General features: G+C 40.1%; 1 protein-coding gene and 1 long non-coding RNA gene across 2 annotated transcripts; both read left to right on the top strand.

Moving 5' to 3' along the window:
* The first annotated feature begins 550 nt into the window (after positions 1-550).
* On the top strand, positions 551-13,358 carry LOC5570308 (endocuticle structural protein SgAbd-6). Its single transcript, XM_001653082.2, has 2 exons — positions 551-810; positions 12,924-13,358. Exons 1-2 carry the CDS (start codon positions 674-676, stop codon positions 13,132-13,134), a joined length of 348 nt encoding a protein of 115 aa, XP_001653132.1. The 5' UTR covers positions 551-673; the 3' UTR covers positions 13,135-13,358.
* Positions 13,359-16,125: 2,767 nt separating this feature from the next.
* On the top strand, positions 16,126-16,931 carry LOC110679349. The gene is made up of 2 exons (XR_002502417.1): positions 16,126-16,417; positions 16,595-16,931. It is a non-coding gene; the product is annotated as an uncharacterized LOC110679349 (long non-coding RNA).
* The last annotated feature ends 741 nt before the right edge of the window (positions 16,932-17,672 follow it).

Raw genomic sequence — 17,672 nt, 5'->3', positions numbered from 1 at the left:
AGGGAAATGATCTTATGCCAGCGGCCTAATGCTAAATACCTACATTTATGCCAAATGGAACGTTACCACAAACTTGTTAGCCTAACTCTGGTTCATTTATCTTCAAATAGGTAAGTTATGTTATTGCAAAGACACAATTGTGTATTCAAAACACTTAAAACGAACTTTTTAAATTACAGTTGTTTGTATGGACTGCCATACAAACAAGGAGGAACAGAAACTTTCAAATCCAACAATAATCTTAATTTAAATTTGATCAGAATCTGATGACACTAAGAGAATCCCATAAATAACGCAAATATCAACAGATGCTAAGCACAACAAGAGATACAATCCCACTTGATATTCCATGTGAGTCACTCCAGGTTGCTCTCTCCACCTCCACCTATAGTAGAAGAGAACGACTGTTGCCAACGGTCTATGCTTTTTAGGATGAGCACGCATAAGTGACAAACAAAATCAAACAAACCATATCACCGTAGCAAATGCATAAAATGCAAAACTTGTTTTGCGTACGGGATAGCGAATCTTTTTCGCTAGATATATAAACATGGCTCGAAAAAAGTTCACAGCAAGTTTGATTCTATCGGTTGATAAAAACGTGAGCTAGCTCTTGATATAGTTGTTGATTGTGTGATCCGATCAAGTGGGTGCCGAAGAAAGTGACCAAAATATGAGTAACCTGTGGTTTCAAACGATGTTCGTTACGTTGATAATTGGAATTGTGACGATAAGTGTGTGCCATGCGGCTCCTATTGAATTAGTAGGAGATGTAATAAACGAGGTCAACCCAGATGGATACGATTTAATGTAAGTGCAAAATCGAACTTTCAGTTAATAACGGTGGAAGTGCTAATAGAACTCTAAGCAGATAAACAGGTTTTGTTCCAGCTGGGACGTAATACCAAAAAGAAGAGGAATATGTCAGAAAATTAGGTGAAAAATAAGAATTCCAAAATAATACCTTCGTAGCAGTACACATGCAGCTATTCAGCAAAACGAAGCTGAGGGTCGTAGGTTCGAATCTCATTGGTCAAGGATTTTTTCGTAAAGCAAATTTTATCGAGTTCTCATAGCATATAGAGTATTTTTATGCTTGTCACGCCATATACACATGCGAAATTAATCAATTGTCAACAAAAGTACTCATTTAATAACTGTGGAAGTTAGTGCGCATCGTACCTTACCTCTCTGCTCTTGAAAGTTTTTTTTAAACTACCTAAAGCAATAAAACAGTACTTCTCAGTGCTACAAAAAAAGCTTTTTCAGTGCTAACATAAAAAAACGGTACTTTTCAGTGCTACTATACAGTACTTTTTAGTAATATTTTTTCTACTATTGATCCCTTTACGATCCTTGTTTAGACCCGTTATTAAAAGCTAGCGGTGGTAATCCTTCTAGGACACCGTCTTGGGAAAAAAACCTCTCGAAGGTCACGTCTTCTTTCGTTTATTCACTAAGATTTTATGACACTACCCCGAACGCCACTACCCGAATGCCACTACCCCGAACGCCATTACCCCGAAAGCCATTACCCCGAATGGGTCATTACCCCGAACGCCACTACCCCGAATGGGTCACTACCCCGAACGCCATTACCCCGAATGGATAACATTTTGAGACATATTCTAGTTAGAGAGTGGGGAGATAAATGTACGATTCCTTTTGAGTATTTCACGAGTTTGGGTCAAAAATGTATTTTTAAAATATTAAAAGATAAAAAAGCAGCTAGTTGTTCAGCAAATAATTTTTACATACTAAATTGTGTCCTCTAATTTTGGGAAGATTCACACAGCCACATTGCAATGATCTGAAGAACAGCCTATTTCGAAAAGAAGGGTGAATTTATTATGAGTAGGATAGCTAAAATATGCACAAAATTAGGATGTAGTGAAGTCTCTTATTGGACGTCGGTAGCCACTTCCTTTACTCATTTTTAAAGGTGTCGGGCATTAAGATTAAGATCTTCTTAAAGATTTTGTTTCGTAAACGATGGTAATGGAAGTTCACCCTGAGATAGTCGCTGCAAGTGTTCGTCTATGGAACCCGCCTAAAAACCAACCTAATAGACGACCGTTCCGCTATCGCACATGTACACTTGTTCATTTCATTTCATTTATTTGGCTTTACATCAATTATCTTGATAAAGCCTCGCCAACAATATTTCGCCAATTCCCTCGGTTCATGGCCGCTTCTCTCCATCCTCGACTGTGACCCACGCTCTCCAGGTCCTGGTGTACCTGGTCAATCCACCTAGCTCGCTGCGCCCCACGCCTTCTTGTTCCGACCGGATTCGTGGCGAACATCATCTTTACAGGGTTGTTGTCCGGCATTCTTGCAACATGCCCTGCCCAGCGTATCCTTCCAGCTTTAGCTACCTTCACGATACTGGGTTCGCCGTAGAGTTGAGCGAGCTCGTGGTTCATCCTTCGCCGCCACACGCCGTTCTCCTGCACGCCGCCGAAGATCGTCCTTAGCACTCGGCGTTCGAAAACCCCAAGAGCTTGCAAGTCCTCCTCGAGCATAGTCCACGCCTCATGCCCATAGAGGACTACCGGTCTTATGAGCGTTTTGTACATCGTGCATTTGGTGCGGGGGTGAATCTTTCTTGACCGCAGTTTCTTCTGGAGCCCATAGTAGGCACGACTTCCGCTGATGATGCGCCTTCGTATTTCCCGACTAACATTGTTGTCAGCCGTCAACAAGGATCCGAGATAGACGAACTCGTCCACCACCTCGAAGGTATCCCCGTCTATCGTAACACTGCTTCCTAGGCGGGTCCTGTCGCGCTCAGTTCCGCCAACCAGCATGTACTTTGTTTTCGACGCATTCACCATTAGCCCGACTTTTGTTGCTTCGCGTTTCAGGCGGGTGAACAAATCTGCCACCGTTTCAAATTTTCTCCCAATAATATCCATGTCGTCCGCGAAGCAAACAAATTGTCCGGATCTCGTGAAAATCGTGCCTCGACTGTTAAGTCCGGCTCTCCGCATGACACCTTCAAGCGCAATATTGAACAACAGGCACGAAAGTCCGTCGCCCTGTCGTAGTCCCCGCCGAGACTCGAACGAACTGGAGTGTTCGCCCGAGATCTTCACGCAGTTTTGCACACCGTCCATCGTTGCTCTGATCAATCTTGTGAGCTTCCCGGGAAAGCTGTTCTCGTCCATGATTTTCCATAGCTCTATGCGGTCGATACTATCGTATGCCGCCTTGAAATCGATGAACAAATGGTGCGTAGGGACCTGGTACTCACGGCATTTCTGGAGGATTTGCCGCACGGAAAAGATCTGGTCCGTTGTCGAGCGGCCGTCGATGAAACCTGCTTGATAACTTCCCACGAACTCGTTTGCTATAGGTGATAGACGACGGAAGAGAATCTGGGATAGCACTTTATAGGCGGCGTTTAGGATGGTGATTGCACGATAATTTTCACACTCCAGTTTGTCGCCCTTTTTGTAGATAGGGCATATAACGCCTTGCTTCCACTCCTCCGGTAGCTGTTCCGTTTCCCAGATTCTGACTATCAGCCGATGCAGACAAGCGGCCAACCTGTCCGGGCCCATCTTGATGAGTTCGGCTCCGATACCATCCTTGCCAGCGGCTTTGTTGTTCTTGAGCTGTTTAATGGCATCCTTGACTTCCCCCATCGTGGGAGCTGGTTGATTTCCGCTGTCCGCTATGCTGACGTAGCCATCGCCTTCGCTGTCCTGACCTTCTGTGCCTGTGTTCTCTGCGCCATTAAGGTGTTCATCGTAGTGCTGCTTCCACCTTTCGATCACCTCGCGTCCGTCCGTCAAGATGCTCCCATCCTTATCCCGGCACATCTCAGCTCGCGGCACGAAGCCTTTGCGGGATGTGTTGAGCTTCTGATAGAACTTCCGCGTTTCTCGAGAACGGTACAGCAACTCCATCTCTTGGCATTCCACCTCTTCCAGGCGGCGCTTTTTGTCCTGGAATAGGCGGGTCTGCTGTTTCCGCTTCAGTCTGTATCGTTCCACGTTTTGCCGCGTACCATGCTGCAGCATTGCAGCCCGCGCTGCATTCTTCTCCTCTAAAACCTCTTGGCACTCCTCGTCGAACCAATCGTTTCTTGAGCTCCGTTCCACATATCCGACAACGCTTTCGGCAGCGTCGTTAATGGCTGCTTTGACTGTCCTCCAGCAGTCCTCAAGAGGGGCCCTATCGAGCTCGCCCTCATCCGGCAACGCTGCCTCAAGATGCTGCGCGTACGCATTGGCGACATCCGGTTGTTTCAGCCGCTCGAGATTGTACCGGGGCGGGCGTCGGTACCGTACATTGTTGATGACGGATAGTTTTGGGCGCAGTTTCACCATCACCAGGTAGTGGTCGGAGTCAATGTTGGCGCCACGATAGGTTCTGACGTCGGTTATGTCGGAGAAGTGCCGTCCATCGATCAAAACGTGGTCGATTTGCGATTCTGTCTGCTGAGGTGATCTCCAGGTGTACCGATACGGGAGGCTGTGCTGGAAATAGGTGCTACGAATGGCCATGTTCTTGGAGGCGGCAAAATCTATCAGTCGTAGGCCGTTCTCGTTCGTCAGCCGGTGGGCGCTGAACTTTCCAATCGTCGGTCTGAACTCCTCCTCCTGGCCAACCTGAGCGTTCAAATCTCCTATGATGATCTTGACGTCGTGGCTTGGGCAGCGGTCGTACTCGCGTTCGAGCTGCGCGTAAAATGCGTCCTTGTCATCATCAGTGCTTCCGGAGTGTGGGCTATGCACGTTAATTATGCTGAAGTTAAAGAATCGGCCTTTGATTCTTAACTTGCACATTCGTTCATTGATCGGCCACCACCCGATCACGCGCCTTTGCATATCACCCATCACTATAAAAGCTGTTCCCAGCTCGCGTGTGTTGCCGCAGCTCTGGTAGATGGTATGATTACCTCTAAACGTTCGCACCAATGCTCCTGTCCAGCACACCTCCTGCAGCGCTACGATGTCGAAACCGCGGGTCTTCAGTACATCGGAGAGTATGCGAGTACTTCCAATGAAGTTGAGAGATTTGCAGTTCCACGTACCGAGTTTCCAATCGCTAGTCCATTTTCGTCGCTGTGGTCTTTGCCGATTGTTCCGGTCCGTATTCTCTCGTTGACGTTCCTGTGCTGATGTGTTTTTACGGCTGGCTCGCAGGGCCTGACACCAACCCCCTAGATTTCCGGAGGACCATTCCCTCTAAATGTTCGGAGGGCCATAGTGCGCAGTTTAGCTTAGAGTCCTTCTCTGGCACTCGGACGATGATCAGCCGCCCCTGACATGAGGAACAGACGCTGTTGTGAGCCGCTCCTAACGTGGAGTACAGACGCTCCAGGTTTGCAAAAGCAAACCCCCCCTTCCCTGTCAGCATACGACCAAAGTTCCCACCGGGGGTTGGTTACCCGATCTTCCCCAAGGTTACTCGTACCCCGGCCAGTACCACGAGGAGGTAGGGATAGGAGTTGCTGGGCAAGAGGCTAAGGACCGCACAAAGGGGTCTATTTTATTCCTGCAGGTACGCGAGGTACCAATGGTACGCCATGCCCAGCCATTTACCGCGCCACTTGTACATGTTGGAAAAATCGGCGGCCTCTGATTGACGCAACAGTAAGAACTTTTGTTGATTTGTGGGATCATTAATTTGAATTTCTGTGAGATAATCACAAAAAAAATATTTTTTTGATTCTATATAATGAAGAAATGATGATGGCAGAAAAGTGATGACTAAATCCATAAGAGACCTGTCTGTTTTAATACAAGAAGATAAAAGAAAGGGAAAATTTCCGATTAGAAATATAGCAGGAATCACTTTAGTGAATGCCTTTAAGATATATTCCTTTATAAAAAGCTGTTCTATATGGAAATATTAGTGACTAGCTTATCCAACAAAATCGTGAAAGAACAGCCTATTTAAAAAAGAAGGGCAAATTTCTGGTGAAATGTTTGCAGCTATGACGTGAATGATCACTGTAACAACTTGATGCTATGACACAACCTATATTCATAAGAAAGAAAAATATTTGTTCAAAAACAAAATTGAAATATGAACACCACCAACAAGTCCAAATACCGGTGATTACGCATAGATGCACAGATCTGTTAAGCAACACCATATTGAGGGTTGTGAATTCGGATTCCTTTCAGTCAATAAAAGGCTTATTTTATTAACGCCCATTCACAAATTTCGTAACGCTGAAGGGAGCAAAAAAGTTTGTGGGTGGTTGTTCTCAAAATGTTACAGCCCATTCACAATATGTAGAATTTCCATACAAAAAAAAAGTACGAGGAGGTGGGTAGGTGTTAAAAATGGCAATTTTTAACGAAATGAAATTTGTGAATGAACCCTTGAATTGCGAAGGTGCCCACTGAGCTGATAAACAGGCACTGTCTCAGAAAGAATGAGAATAATATAGTTTCCATCAAGATATTTCGAAAGAATAGCTGGCATAAAAAGAAGGGAAAATATATGATGAACATTTTACCGACGAACTTTACGTGCCATTAATTACCAGCCTTCATTAGAGACGCATTTTTGCACGCAAAACAAGATACTGTACTGTATCCCATACTATTCGGGGTAATGGCTCATTCGGGGTAGTGGCGTTCGGGGTAATGACCCATTCGGGGTAATGGCTTTCGGGGTAGTGACCCATTCGGGGTAGTGGCGTTCGGGGTAGTGGCGTTCGGGGTAATGGCGTTCGGGGTAATGGGATGGAGCCTTCACTAAACATGATTGCAACTACAAACAAAAGGAATGGTGAATGTCTGAATTCACAACTCCCTTCCAAAAAAGTGAGATTTAAATTTGTCACTAAACGTGGCAAGAATAGAAGAAAGGACGTTTCTCAGGAATGCGCACTTTCTTACAAGGGTGAAATGAATAATTGTATCGAAATGAGCAATCAGTTTGATGCTCTAGACAAATTTTCCGAACACCAAATCGAAGCAGTCTCTAGCCCAGGCTCTTTGATTCAATTGAGGAAGCAAATAGTGCCACCTATCGTAATCAGTTGTTCCGAATTTTGGGGTTTTAGGCAGGAGATCTTGAACTCCATTAGAGGAATCAAAGTCTCCTTCCAAATCGCAAAGAAAGGAGACTGTCGCGTTTTGCCGGAAACTCTTAAAGATCGCGAACTTCTTCTCAAACATCTTGAAGAGAAGAAGCACATTTTTTTACTTATGACGACAAAACTGATCGTTTGTTTGTTCTTGAAAGGTCTCTCAAGTGACTATAAGTCACCTGAAGAGATCAAGAATGGAATTAATGATTTACTTGGATTTTCCCCAGTCCAAGTAATGATTATGAAAAAGAGAACCCAATCTGAACCCATTGTTCGGAAAGGGCTTTCTCAAGAATATTATTTAGTTCACTTCAATGAAAAAGATCTAAAAAGTATTAAAGCTTTAGAAAAAGCAAGACTTATGTTTGATGTCCGTGTGACCAGAAACCTGGAGGAAATGTCCAGAACACCACCCAGTGCCGTAGGTGCCAAAAGTGGGGTCATGGAACAAAACATTGCCGCATGGATGCTAAATGCATGATTTGTGGGGGTTCTTCTCACGCTAAGGACGTTTGTTTTATGAAGGAAGATACCGATAAGTTCACATGCGCAAATTGTGGGGGCACTCTTAAATCGAACTTTTGGGCTTGCCCTTCGCGTAGGCGGGTCGTCGAGGCTCGTGCCAGGCAGATGAACGGTAATGTCCGTTACAATAACAGTCGTTTCCGGAATTTCCTTGGTATCAAACAATGCTAATTTTTCAGTTAACAATTGATTATGAATCATATCCATCAGGAAGATTGTAATCATGCTCATTCACAAACTAATTTTATTCCGTCGGGTAGCCGTTCGAATCTTTTAATTTGGAATGGGTCTACGCAAGAAAAATCCTATGTCGATATCGTAGTAGGTAATTTGAACTCCGTCCCTTTTCATACTATGGCCATTCTAATTGTTTCAAATCAAATGGAAAAAAAACCCTGCCGCCATACGAAACCTTTACTCCGCCTCTTCGTCTACTAAAAATTCTAACGGAAAACATCAGATAATGTACCCACTTCAAGTAATATGTCTCCCTCTAATTTTATTTTTCTAACTGAACAATTGAATCAAATGATTGATGCAATGTTCAAAGCCACCACTATGACTGAAGCAGTCCAAGTAGGTGTGAAATTTACTAATCAAATTGTTATTGGATTACGTTTTTCTAATGGATCCAAATAAATATTCAAATATTTCAAATCGAAATGCTCGTTCTTTGAATGGTACAGAGGACGTGCTCCAAACTCAAAAAAGATCCTAACTTTATTGTTTATCGTAATGATCGACTTGATGGGGCATGTGGGGGAGTTGCAGTCAATTCATCTTCTATACAAAAACGAAAATGGCTTTAGAATGGGCTATCGGATTCTGAAAATTCTTCCATGGTTATGTTCACAAAGTGTTCCGACGTGTTTGTGCATATAAAAAGCACAGGTGCTTGAACGGAAAGGTCAGGAAATACGGGAGTGAACGGAACTGTCATTTTGTACGAAACTGTCCATAGCGTTTTTCAACAGCCTACTTGATGACAAGACAAAGTTTGCCGGGACCACTAGTAGGCGTATAAAACATCAACTGTTTTCGTCATTTGAAACTTTAGGTGTTTCTGTTGAAACACAGCTTGGTAAATATACTTTCATAGCTGCCTATTTGCTTTTGCAATGCACAGCAAGCTAATTTGCTCCAAACTGATTTGCGAAAATAGACTCGCAATAAGTCAATTTTGTTTTTGTCGTTGGTGACTTTAATGCCAAACATCGGTCATGGAATAATACACAAAGTAATTCCAACGGCAGAACTTTACTTGATAAGTGCTCTTCAGGATATTTCTCAATTGAATACCCTGATAGCCCTAAATGTTTTCCTCTTCTAGAAATCCATCTACGATTGACTTGGTCTTAACCGACTCTAGTCATCTTTGTAGCCAATTAGTTACTCATGCTGATTTTGATTCTGATCATGTCCCTGTTACATTTCAAATATCCCATGAAGCGATTCTCAATCCTATCAGCTCCACTTAAAATTATTTTCGAGCCGACTGGAATATATATGAAACGTATGTTGACTCTAATCTTGATGTTAACATTTCATTACAAACTAAACTTGATATTGACAATGCTCTTAAATTAAAATGTGAAGTAAAATTTTAATCCGTGATTATAGACGATGATATTGAACTCTTGATCCGTCTTGAAAACGTGAGGAGAAGGCAATTTCAACGCACTCTCGATTCTGCTATGAAAATTATATGGCAGGATTTGTAGAAAGAAATCAAGAAACGTTTTGCACTATTAAGAAACAAAAATTTTGAAAATAAGATTTCTCAATTGGACCCTGATGGCTCTGAGCCCTTTGGAAATTATCTAAAATCTTGAAAAAACCTCAGAAGCCAATACCGGCATTAAAAAAGGAAAACAAATTATTACTAACTAATTGCGAAAAAGCTCAAAAACTTGTTTTGCAGTTCGAAAGTGCGCACAATTTTAATTTAGGACTTACTAATCCAATTGAAAATCAAGTTACTCAGGACTTCGAAAATATTCTCAATCAAGAGAACGTTTTTGAAAATGCCTGTGAGACTGATTTGGAAGAAGTGAGAACTATTATTAAAAAAATCGAAAATATGAAAGCTCCTGGCGATGATGGAATTTTCTACATCCTCATCAAGAAACTTCCAGAAAGTAGCTTGTCATTTTTGGTGATATATTGAACAAATGTTTTCCAATAGCATAAATGCTAAGGTTGCTCCAATTTTAAAACCAAACAAAAATCCTGCAGAAGGTTTTTGCTATCGTCCAATCAGTTTGCTTTCTTCCATCAGTAAACTTTTTTAAAATGGTCCTTTTGAACAGAATGATGGCCCACATCAACGAAAATTCAATTTTTGCCAATGAACAGTTCGGATTCCGCCATGGACATTCGACCACTCATCAACTTTTACGTGTAACAAATTTGATCCGTTCCAACAAATCTGAAGGCTATTCTACTGGTCTTGCTCTTCTAGACATAGAAAAAGCATTCGACAGTGTTTGGCATGAAGGTTTGATTGTAAAATTGAAAAACTTTAATTTTCCAACATACATTGTTAGAATAATTCAAAGTTATCTGTCAAATCGTACACTTCAGGTTAATTATCAGAACTCCAGATCTGAAAGATTTCCTGTAAGAGCAAGGCAGCATTTTGGGACCAATATTATACAATATTTTCACATTTGACTTACCTGAGTTACCTCAGGGATGTCAAAAATCCCTGTTTGCGGATGACACAGGCCTGTCCGCCAAAGGACGAAGCCTGCGTGTCATCTGTAGTCGATTGCAAAAAAGTTTGGATATTTTTTCTTCATACTTGAAAAAATGGAAGATTTCTTCTAATGCTTCCAAAACTCAACTAATAATATTCCCACATAAACCAAAAGCTCTTTATTTGAAACCATCAAGTAGACATGTTGTCACGATGAGAGGGGTTCCAATAAATTGGTCAGATGAAGTTAAGTATCTAGGGCAGTGGTTCTCAACCTTTTCGGTGCTGCGACCCCCTTTGAAGCTTTACAAACGTCTCGAGGACCCTCAAAAGTGAATGTTCTTGAAATCAAATGCAATCAACTAAATGCAAGAATCCTGCTATGATCCTTTGGAGGTATTTACTAATAATTAAGCCAGGAATGTAGATTTCTGGCTACTAGCATCTTTTCAAAAGTATTACAAGAAACCTCCATATATAATGTTGACAAAATCCAATAAAAATAATGCAGGGCAAGTAGCATAAACCTTTTGGGCACCTTCATCTTTCACTTTAACATTGTGGATTTTTCTCCTGAAACTCTGCGGTAAATCTCATTTATATCCGGTTTTAGGATAGAGTAAAGAAAAACTTGGGACAACAACGATTCACTTTAAGATGGTGAATTTTTCTCGGCCAAAACTTTGCAATTAAAATGTTTTTTTTTTTTCAAAATATCGCACTTTAGCCCAAATATAAGCTCAGTAGCTTTTAAAATATCCTGCCGACGTGAAACAAAAGTGAAGAATAAACATTTTTCAACATTCTAAATCCCACTAGCTTCTCAACAAAAATATTCCCACGAGTCAATAGAGTCCCAAAGCCCTGTCCCAATTTTAGTACCAAACGCTCAAGTTTAGATCAGAAACACACATTTACTCAATAATTAAATGCCTTTTGTTGGTGTACGACCAAAAACATTTTTCCTAATTTATGAGATATTGTCACACCCCTTGGTTTATACTTAAATTTTCGGTGTATTTCGTTTCCCTGTCCCTGTTTTTAACCCAAGTGTTAAAAAGTTTAGCACTGTGGCGTTTTTGTCGACTTAGTGAACGTCGAACATGATCAAAAGTGTCAAGGTTCAAATTTTACCCATTTTTTAATTTTAAATATGATATAGCGGAACATGGCCCTACCTAATAAGAATAAGTTTTATCAAAAATTTTAGGACCCAATTGAAGATTTCATCAGATATCGTCATCTCTGGATGCTCTGCATAGAATATTTTAAAACACTTGCTAATGGGCCTCTATGCTTTATTCTGCTGTGGGGAAAATTTGTCAATAGTTTCGCCAGAAAATCTTCGAAAGCTTTGTCAGATATCCGTGAGGAATCTTCGCAAAAATCTACCAAAGATCGCTGCGACAAATATCAATCGAAAATTTTACTTGAAAACTTGATGGAAGATTCACAAGACTTCCGCGAATGGTTTTTGTAGAAGCTGTGAAGAATATTGCTTTGTTCACTACTTCCAATAACCAACAAAGTTTATGAGGATCTTGCCTGGAAGCTGGCAAAATCTGACAAGAATTAAACTATTTTCAAGATCACACTGTATTGAAGTAGAACGGATCCGCGTTAAGTAATTATCTTTGGCTTGCTATGTAAGCCGACAGAATGACATTGAAGGTAATTTCCCAGTATTATCACAGTTGAATGAAACAAATAAGATTACGGCTTAACAATATTTGAAAGACTTAAAATAAGATAGCGTCCATTTATTACGTAATGCTAAAATTGGAAATTTATGACCCTCGTCCGTAACGCTTTTTGTATGAAAATTTTCATTTTTTGCATGAGCCAATAACGCTTGAGCCTGCTCCCCCCTCCCCTTAGAGAGTTACATAATTTGTGGACGGCGCCTAATATATTATGAACAGAATCCTCATATCAAGAGAAACGACACTTATTCTCAATGGCTTCGAGGACCCCCTGAGAGCTCGTCACGGCCCCCTAGGGGTCCGCGGACCACTGGTTAAGAAACTCTGATCTAGGACTCATGTTAGATAAAAATTTAATTTTCAAAAATCATATTGAGGGCATTCAAGCCAAATGTAACAAATATGTAAAATGTCTCTATCCCCTTATTAATAGAAAATCAAAACTTTGTCTTAAGAACAAGCTTTTGATATTCAAACAAATTTTCAGGCCAGCCATGTTGTATGCTGTACCAAAATAGACTAGCTGTTGTAATACCAGGAAGAAAGCTCTGCAGAGAATTCAAAATAAAATTTTGAGAATGATTCTGAGGCTTTCTCCCTGGTATAGTACCAATGAGTTACATAGAATATCCAATGTTGAAACATTGGAACGAATGTCAAATAAAATAATTAATAATTTCAGGCAAAAATCGTTACAATCTTCTATTGCCACGATTAATGCGTTATATATTTAGGTTAACTAAATTTATTCACTTATAAGCAGGTGAAATCAACTCATCTGTGAAAAATCTGAACTGCTACGACATATGAAATGTAATATGTTGTTAATAATATCTTAAATTTGTTTTACCAAATAAGGATGAAAGTGTTGTCCAACACAGAACACCTAGAAATGATGCAACATAAATTTAATAGTTATATTTCTAATTATCAACAGGTACACATTATCGAATGGAGTCACACGCAGCGAAGTGGGAACGCTGAAGACGACAGCGGATGGAAATTTGATCATCGCGGTCAAGGGAACCTGGGCACAACCGTTCGAGGAAGGATTATACTACGATATAGAGTTTAGTGCCGACGAGAACGGGTTCCACCCACGATTCATACTGCAGAAAAATAGCAGAAAATCAACCGGAAGAAAGTGAAAAGTGAATGAAGAGTAAACAAAATAGCACGCTCGATTGAAAGTGATACGAAATTTGTTCGATCGAGTTCGAAACGTAGATATAGCGTAAAGTTTAAGGAGAATGAAACGGAAAGTGAGTTTGTACAAAAAATGATTGTTATCTCTGTTTTGGTGATTCATAAAATAATAAAAAATATGCGCAGGTCAGTTTCCAAACTCTGTTTGGACTGATCTAGTAGTAAATCATGGACTTTTCATTTTAATTTGTCACTGATGATCAAGCCGAACGTGACCAAAATCGATATTTGAAAGGCGAGAAAAAACCTTCGAACGGATTAGCGTTATGCAAATTGTGGGAGTTCGATTTTTATTGATGAATAATCAAATATAAAGCAGGCTTTTATGGCCTGTTTCTTTATCACTGCATCTAATTTATAGTGTGCTGGTTAGAGCAGCTTGATCATCTATTTCTGGTGCGATTTAAATGGTCTATTGCAACTTTGCCTGCCCCTTGTTTATACGCTTGAGAAGGCGGTGCCAGTTTTACCCATGATTGGTTCTACCATCCGATCCGCCAATATTATCACACATTGCACAATGGTCCGAAACGATAATGAGGCAGGCAAAAACTTTTTTCTTTGTTATCGTTGATTTTATACAATGTCATCGAAGAAGTTGTTTCGTAATTGAATTTTGCATGTTTTTAGAAAAAAAAAGTTGGATAAGGTGGTGCTTATTTAGGATACAATTTTGAATCAATTTTTTTTGTCAGGTGTAATTTGTGATTGCACTCTTCAGAAAACTTTCAGAGAATGTCATTATGAACTATTGATCTAACACATTGTTTTAGCTTGATAAATCGATTCTGAATGTTTAAGCTTAGGGTGGACCCAAAATATCAGATTTGTTCTAACTTTTTAGTTTTCTTTTGAGAATGTAGTCATCAGAAGAGTTGTAAAGAAAGTAATGATATACATTTTGATTATTTAAAAGTTATGAGCATATTTAGGAGAAAAACCTTGAAACCTCATTATGCCAATATCTCAGGTTGTGCTGTTTGCAACAAAGTTATATATTTAACTAGATCTACAACATTTCCACACAACATGTCGCCAAAAAAAAATATCGAACCAATTTTATGAGATACCGGGTGGTATAAACAAAAAGTGGTTTGGTTTACTGCATCCCATTACGTAATGGGTCGGGGATACGTAATAGTAGTTTATGGAACAAGTTGCAGAACGATGATTTGTACAGCATGAGTCGTAAACTTATCCTACGAAGCATTCCGAGTTGGATATTCACGACGAGTGCTGTAAAATGCGAGTTCTGCAATGAGTTACGTACAACATTTTTTTCAATTTGGTAGATGACGACTTGAAGGTACCAGAAATATTATTGGGATGCATTCACCATTATTTTGCATTTTAAAAAAATTGTTTTGTAATGATTCATTACGCAACTCAATACAGTTGCGTAACGAAAAAGCGTTATTATTATGATTATTATTATTATTACCGCACTGCATAACTCAGTGCAGGAAAGTAGGTCGTTTCATGACAGATTGGCGTGATGAAAAACAGTCTAAAAATTGCGTAAATGGAATCATTACGTAAATTGAATTTACGTTGCGGATATCGAATTCAAGCCCGCGAAATTCAGTTTGTATGAAATTTCTTAAATTGATATCAAAGAGACTGTTAATAAGACTTTGCAAAGCTATGTCATCTATATGGTTATTTGGTATATGGTAATTGGCCTTCAGATCTACAAGCGTAAGAAGTGATCTATCGAAGGACTATGAACAATATTTATATACACATAGGCTCATGAACATATGTTTCGTCAAGCTTTGAGTTCAAGGACGGTGTCCGGCCATTTGACCAAATTACGAATAAAAAATAATCAAATTGCTGCAACGCCGATGTGTAGGGTCATGTTTGACGCTTTAGGGGTCATGCACAAATTATGTCACGCTCAAAGGGGGGAGGGGGTCGAGCCAAGCATGACAAGCCTTACAAAAATTTCGGAGGATTCATACAAAAAATGTGACAAAGGGGGAGGGGTCCAAAAATTTGTGTGCCATCCCTTATAAGTGTTCCAAGAGAATGATTAAATCGATCCGTAAATTCAGTTGTGAACTCCACACATCGCGTCAAGACTCTAAGCTCCTGGTTGGTTCGTTCCTGGGCATGGTTTCAATACTATTGGTAGGCTTGATAATTCTCCTCAACATCACCAGAGTTCGGTGACATACTCTAGAGCAGCGTGCTGCCTTTGCCTCTTTGCGAGGAAGCGAAAAAATGCTAAGCAGAGAGGCAAGAAAAAATGAGCGAGGAAGATGCAGCACAAAACACAACAGAGTAAAATTCCATCAAAAAAGGGTGCTCTCACAACTCCCCGAGGACTGTCTGTTCGGGCGGCACGGCAGACTCAAGAGTTGTTTTGAAGTTTGAGTTATGGTGAGCATCGCAACGAGATATAGAGAGTACCGCATTTTTTTGCACTCTCACTCGAATTGCTTGAGGATCTGTGTTGAAAATTTTGAGTTCATGTTTTTCTCCTCAGAAAAACGGCAAAATCGCCTCCTCTTTGCCTCGCAGAGGAGTTTCTATCAAGCCTGACTATTGGCAATAATTTAGTTCATATTTTAATTGAGAATTTTACATTTCTCAAGTCATCGACAGTTCTTTAGAGCTATATTGATAAATCATTATCAATTCCTTAAAATTTCATAATAGAGTTTTCCTTCTTTTGATCATAGGCTGTTCTTTCAAAAGAAAACTATTTTTCAATTTATTGGAAGCGAAAACTTGTGGTTACTAGAACTATGAAATAATTTACTAAGTATGATTCGAGTCATCTCGTCAAGTCGTACATTGTTTAGTTACTGTCAAAAGCCGACTAAAAACGCAATTCTCGAACACTTTTTCAAATAGACGTAAGTCCAAAAATGTGAACAAATCAGATTTTCATTGCAATCGACTGCTAAATAAGCAATAATTATGGTATTTTAAGATTTTTTCAAAAAATCGCTCATTAAGATTTTTAAAATAAAATTTGCAAAACGACTGAACATCCCTATTATACCATTTCGTGCATACACCCTTTTGGTTTCAAATCGACGAATCCATCAAATCAACTGACAGCATAGATTCGCTCGAACGAAAACAGCGAATGTCATGAAAAAAAATAAACATTGTAGTGCACCGACTATCGTCGTTCTGTCGCCGGCTATTATTTTTGTTAAACTAAACAAAAAAACAAGTGGAAATTTGAGATCTCAGTATCGAAATACCATGGTAAGTTAAATATTGTATTATTGTGGAAAGATTTGTCGAAGATGCTGCTGAAAAACAATTTCGGTACCGCTTTGTTATCCGGACATAGAGAGTAACAATTTGCATTTTTCGATAACAGAAGCACCAACTGTGTTGAAGGCTTCGACAGTATTTTTCAGTCCAACTTTTTTCTCTCAGGTTTTTTGGAAGGACATCATGCATTACCTGTTTTCACTTGTTGCAAACCTACAATATTTAGGATGGACGAGCTCAGCATTGCCAACAGCTTGGGTACCACCTCGCAGAATCGCAAGAGAGAGTAGTTTTCAAGGAAATGGAGTACTCTGAACCAGTGTTACTGAAGAGCTAGCATCAGTGATGGTTTTCAAAACTACGCAGGTATCAGGACAAGGATCGAGTTTGACTGTTGTGGGCAACCCAAGATAGGGGAAGATGTTATGTAAAATTATCCTATTGAATTTCAAATTTTGATCACAATGATGAACATACATACATTGAGAAACAGAAAATTGCACTTTTTGTGTTTGTAACTATCGCAGGGCTGGTAGCGGCTATGTGACTTGAAAATAAGAACACTAGAAATCCTTTTCCTGAAAAAGAGACCAAACAAGGGTAAAAACAAAAAAAAAAAACCTGAAAAGAACTGGGAAATAATGTGTCTATTCCTCATTGAATCTTAACAGCATTACGAGTGTGAATTTGAAAGAAAGGTTTAGAAAGGCGTAGCGGTAAGCGCTCAGCTATCCAGGAAGAACAAGTTGAGGGTCGTGGGTTCTAATCACACCGGTCCAGGATCTTTGCCGGTTGATAATTTCCGCGTTTTCCCGACACCCCGAATTGCGGTACTCTATTGATTCAGATATTCGACTGTTAAGGTGGAACTGTAAACATTTTTGTTACACCACTCCCTTGATTTGTCCGTTTGTACCCCCAAGAGCTACTGTGGAAATTTGAGCGAAATCCATCAAAGGGAACTAAAAAGAGGGACATCATCTAAAGGAGACTAAAAGAGCAAACTGATTCGAGAATCTTGTAATCAATAATGGAAGAAACTCATTGACAACAACGCCATCTTTGGTCGAAAATGTAATTGGAATCGTTTTCCCACATATTTGGTCGATTTTTTCTATACAAACTTCAAGGTCCGTTGACGGATTCCGTTCACATTTTCACAGTAGCTTCAGGGGATCAAAATGAACAAATTTGGGGAAGGTGTAAATCAAGATTGTTGAAATTTGATAATTATGGGCTATCG

The sequence above is a fragment of the Aedes aegypti genome, chromosome 3, assembly GCF_002204515.2.
Source record: "Aedes aegypti strain LVP_AGWG chromosome 3, AaegL5.0 Primary Assembly, whole genome shotgun sequence".
Taxonomy (NCBI): domain Eukaryota; kingdom Metazoa; phylum Arthropoda; class Insecta; order Diptera; family Culicidae; genus Aedes; species Aedes aegypti.
This window is presented reverse-complemented; position numbering and strand designations above follow the sequence as displayed.

Coding starts and splice junctions, on each gene's coding strand:
- LOC5570308 (XM_001653082.2), top strand. CDS start 674: ATGAGTAACCTGTGGTTTCAAACGATGTTCGTTACGTTGATAATTGGA. Junction 811..12,923: donor CCAGATGGATACGATTTAAT/GTAAGTGCAAAA, acceptor AATTATCAACAG/GTACACATTATCGAATGGAG.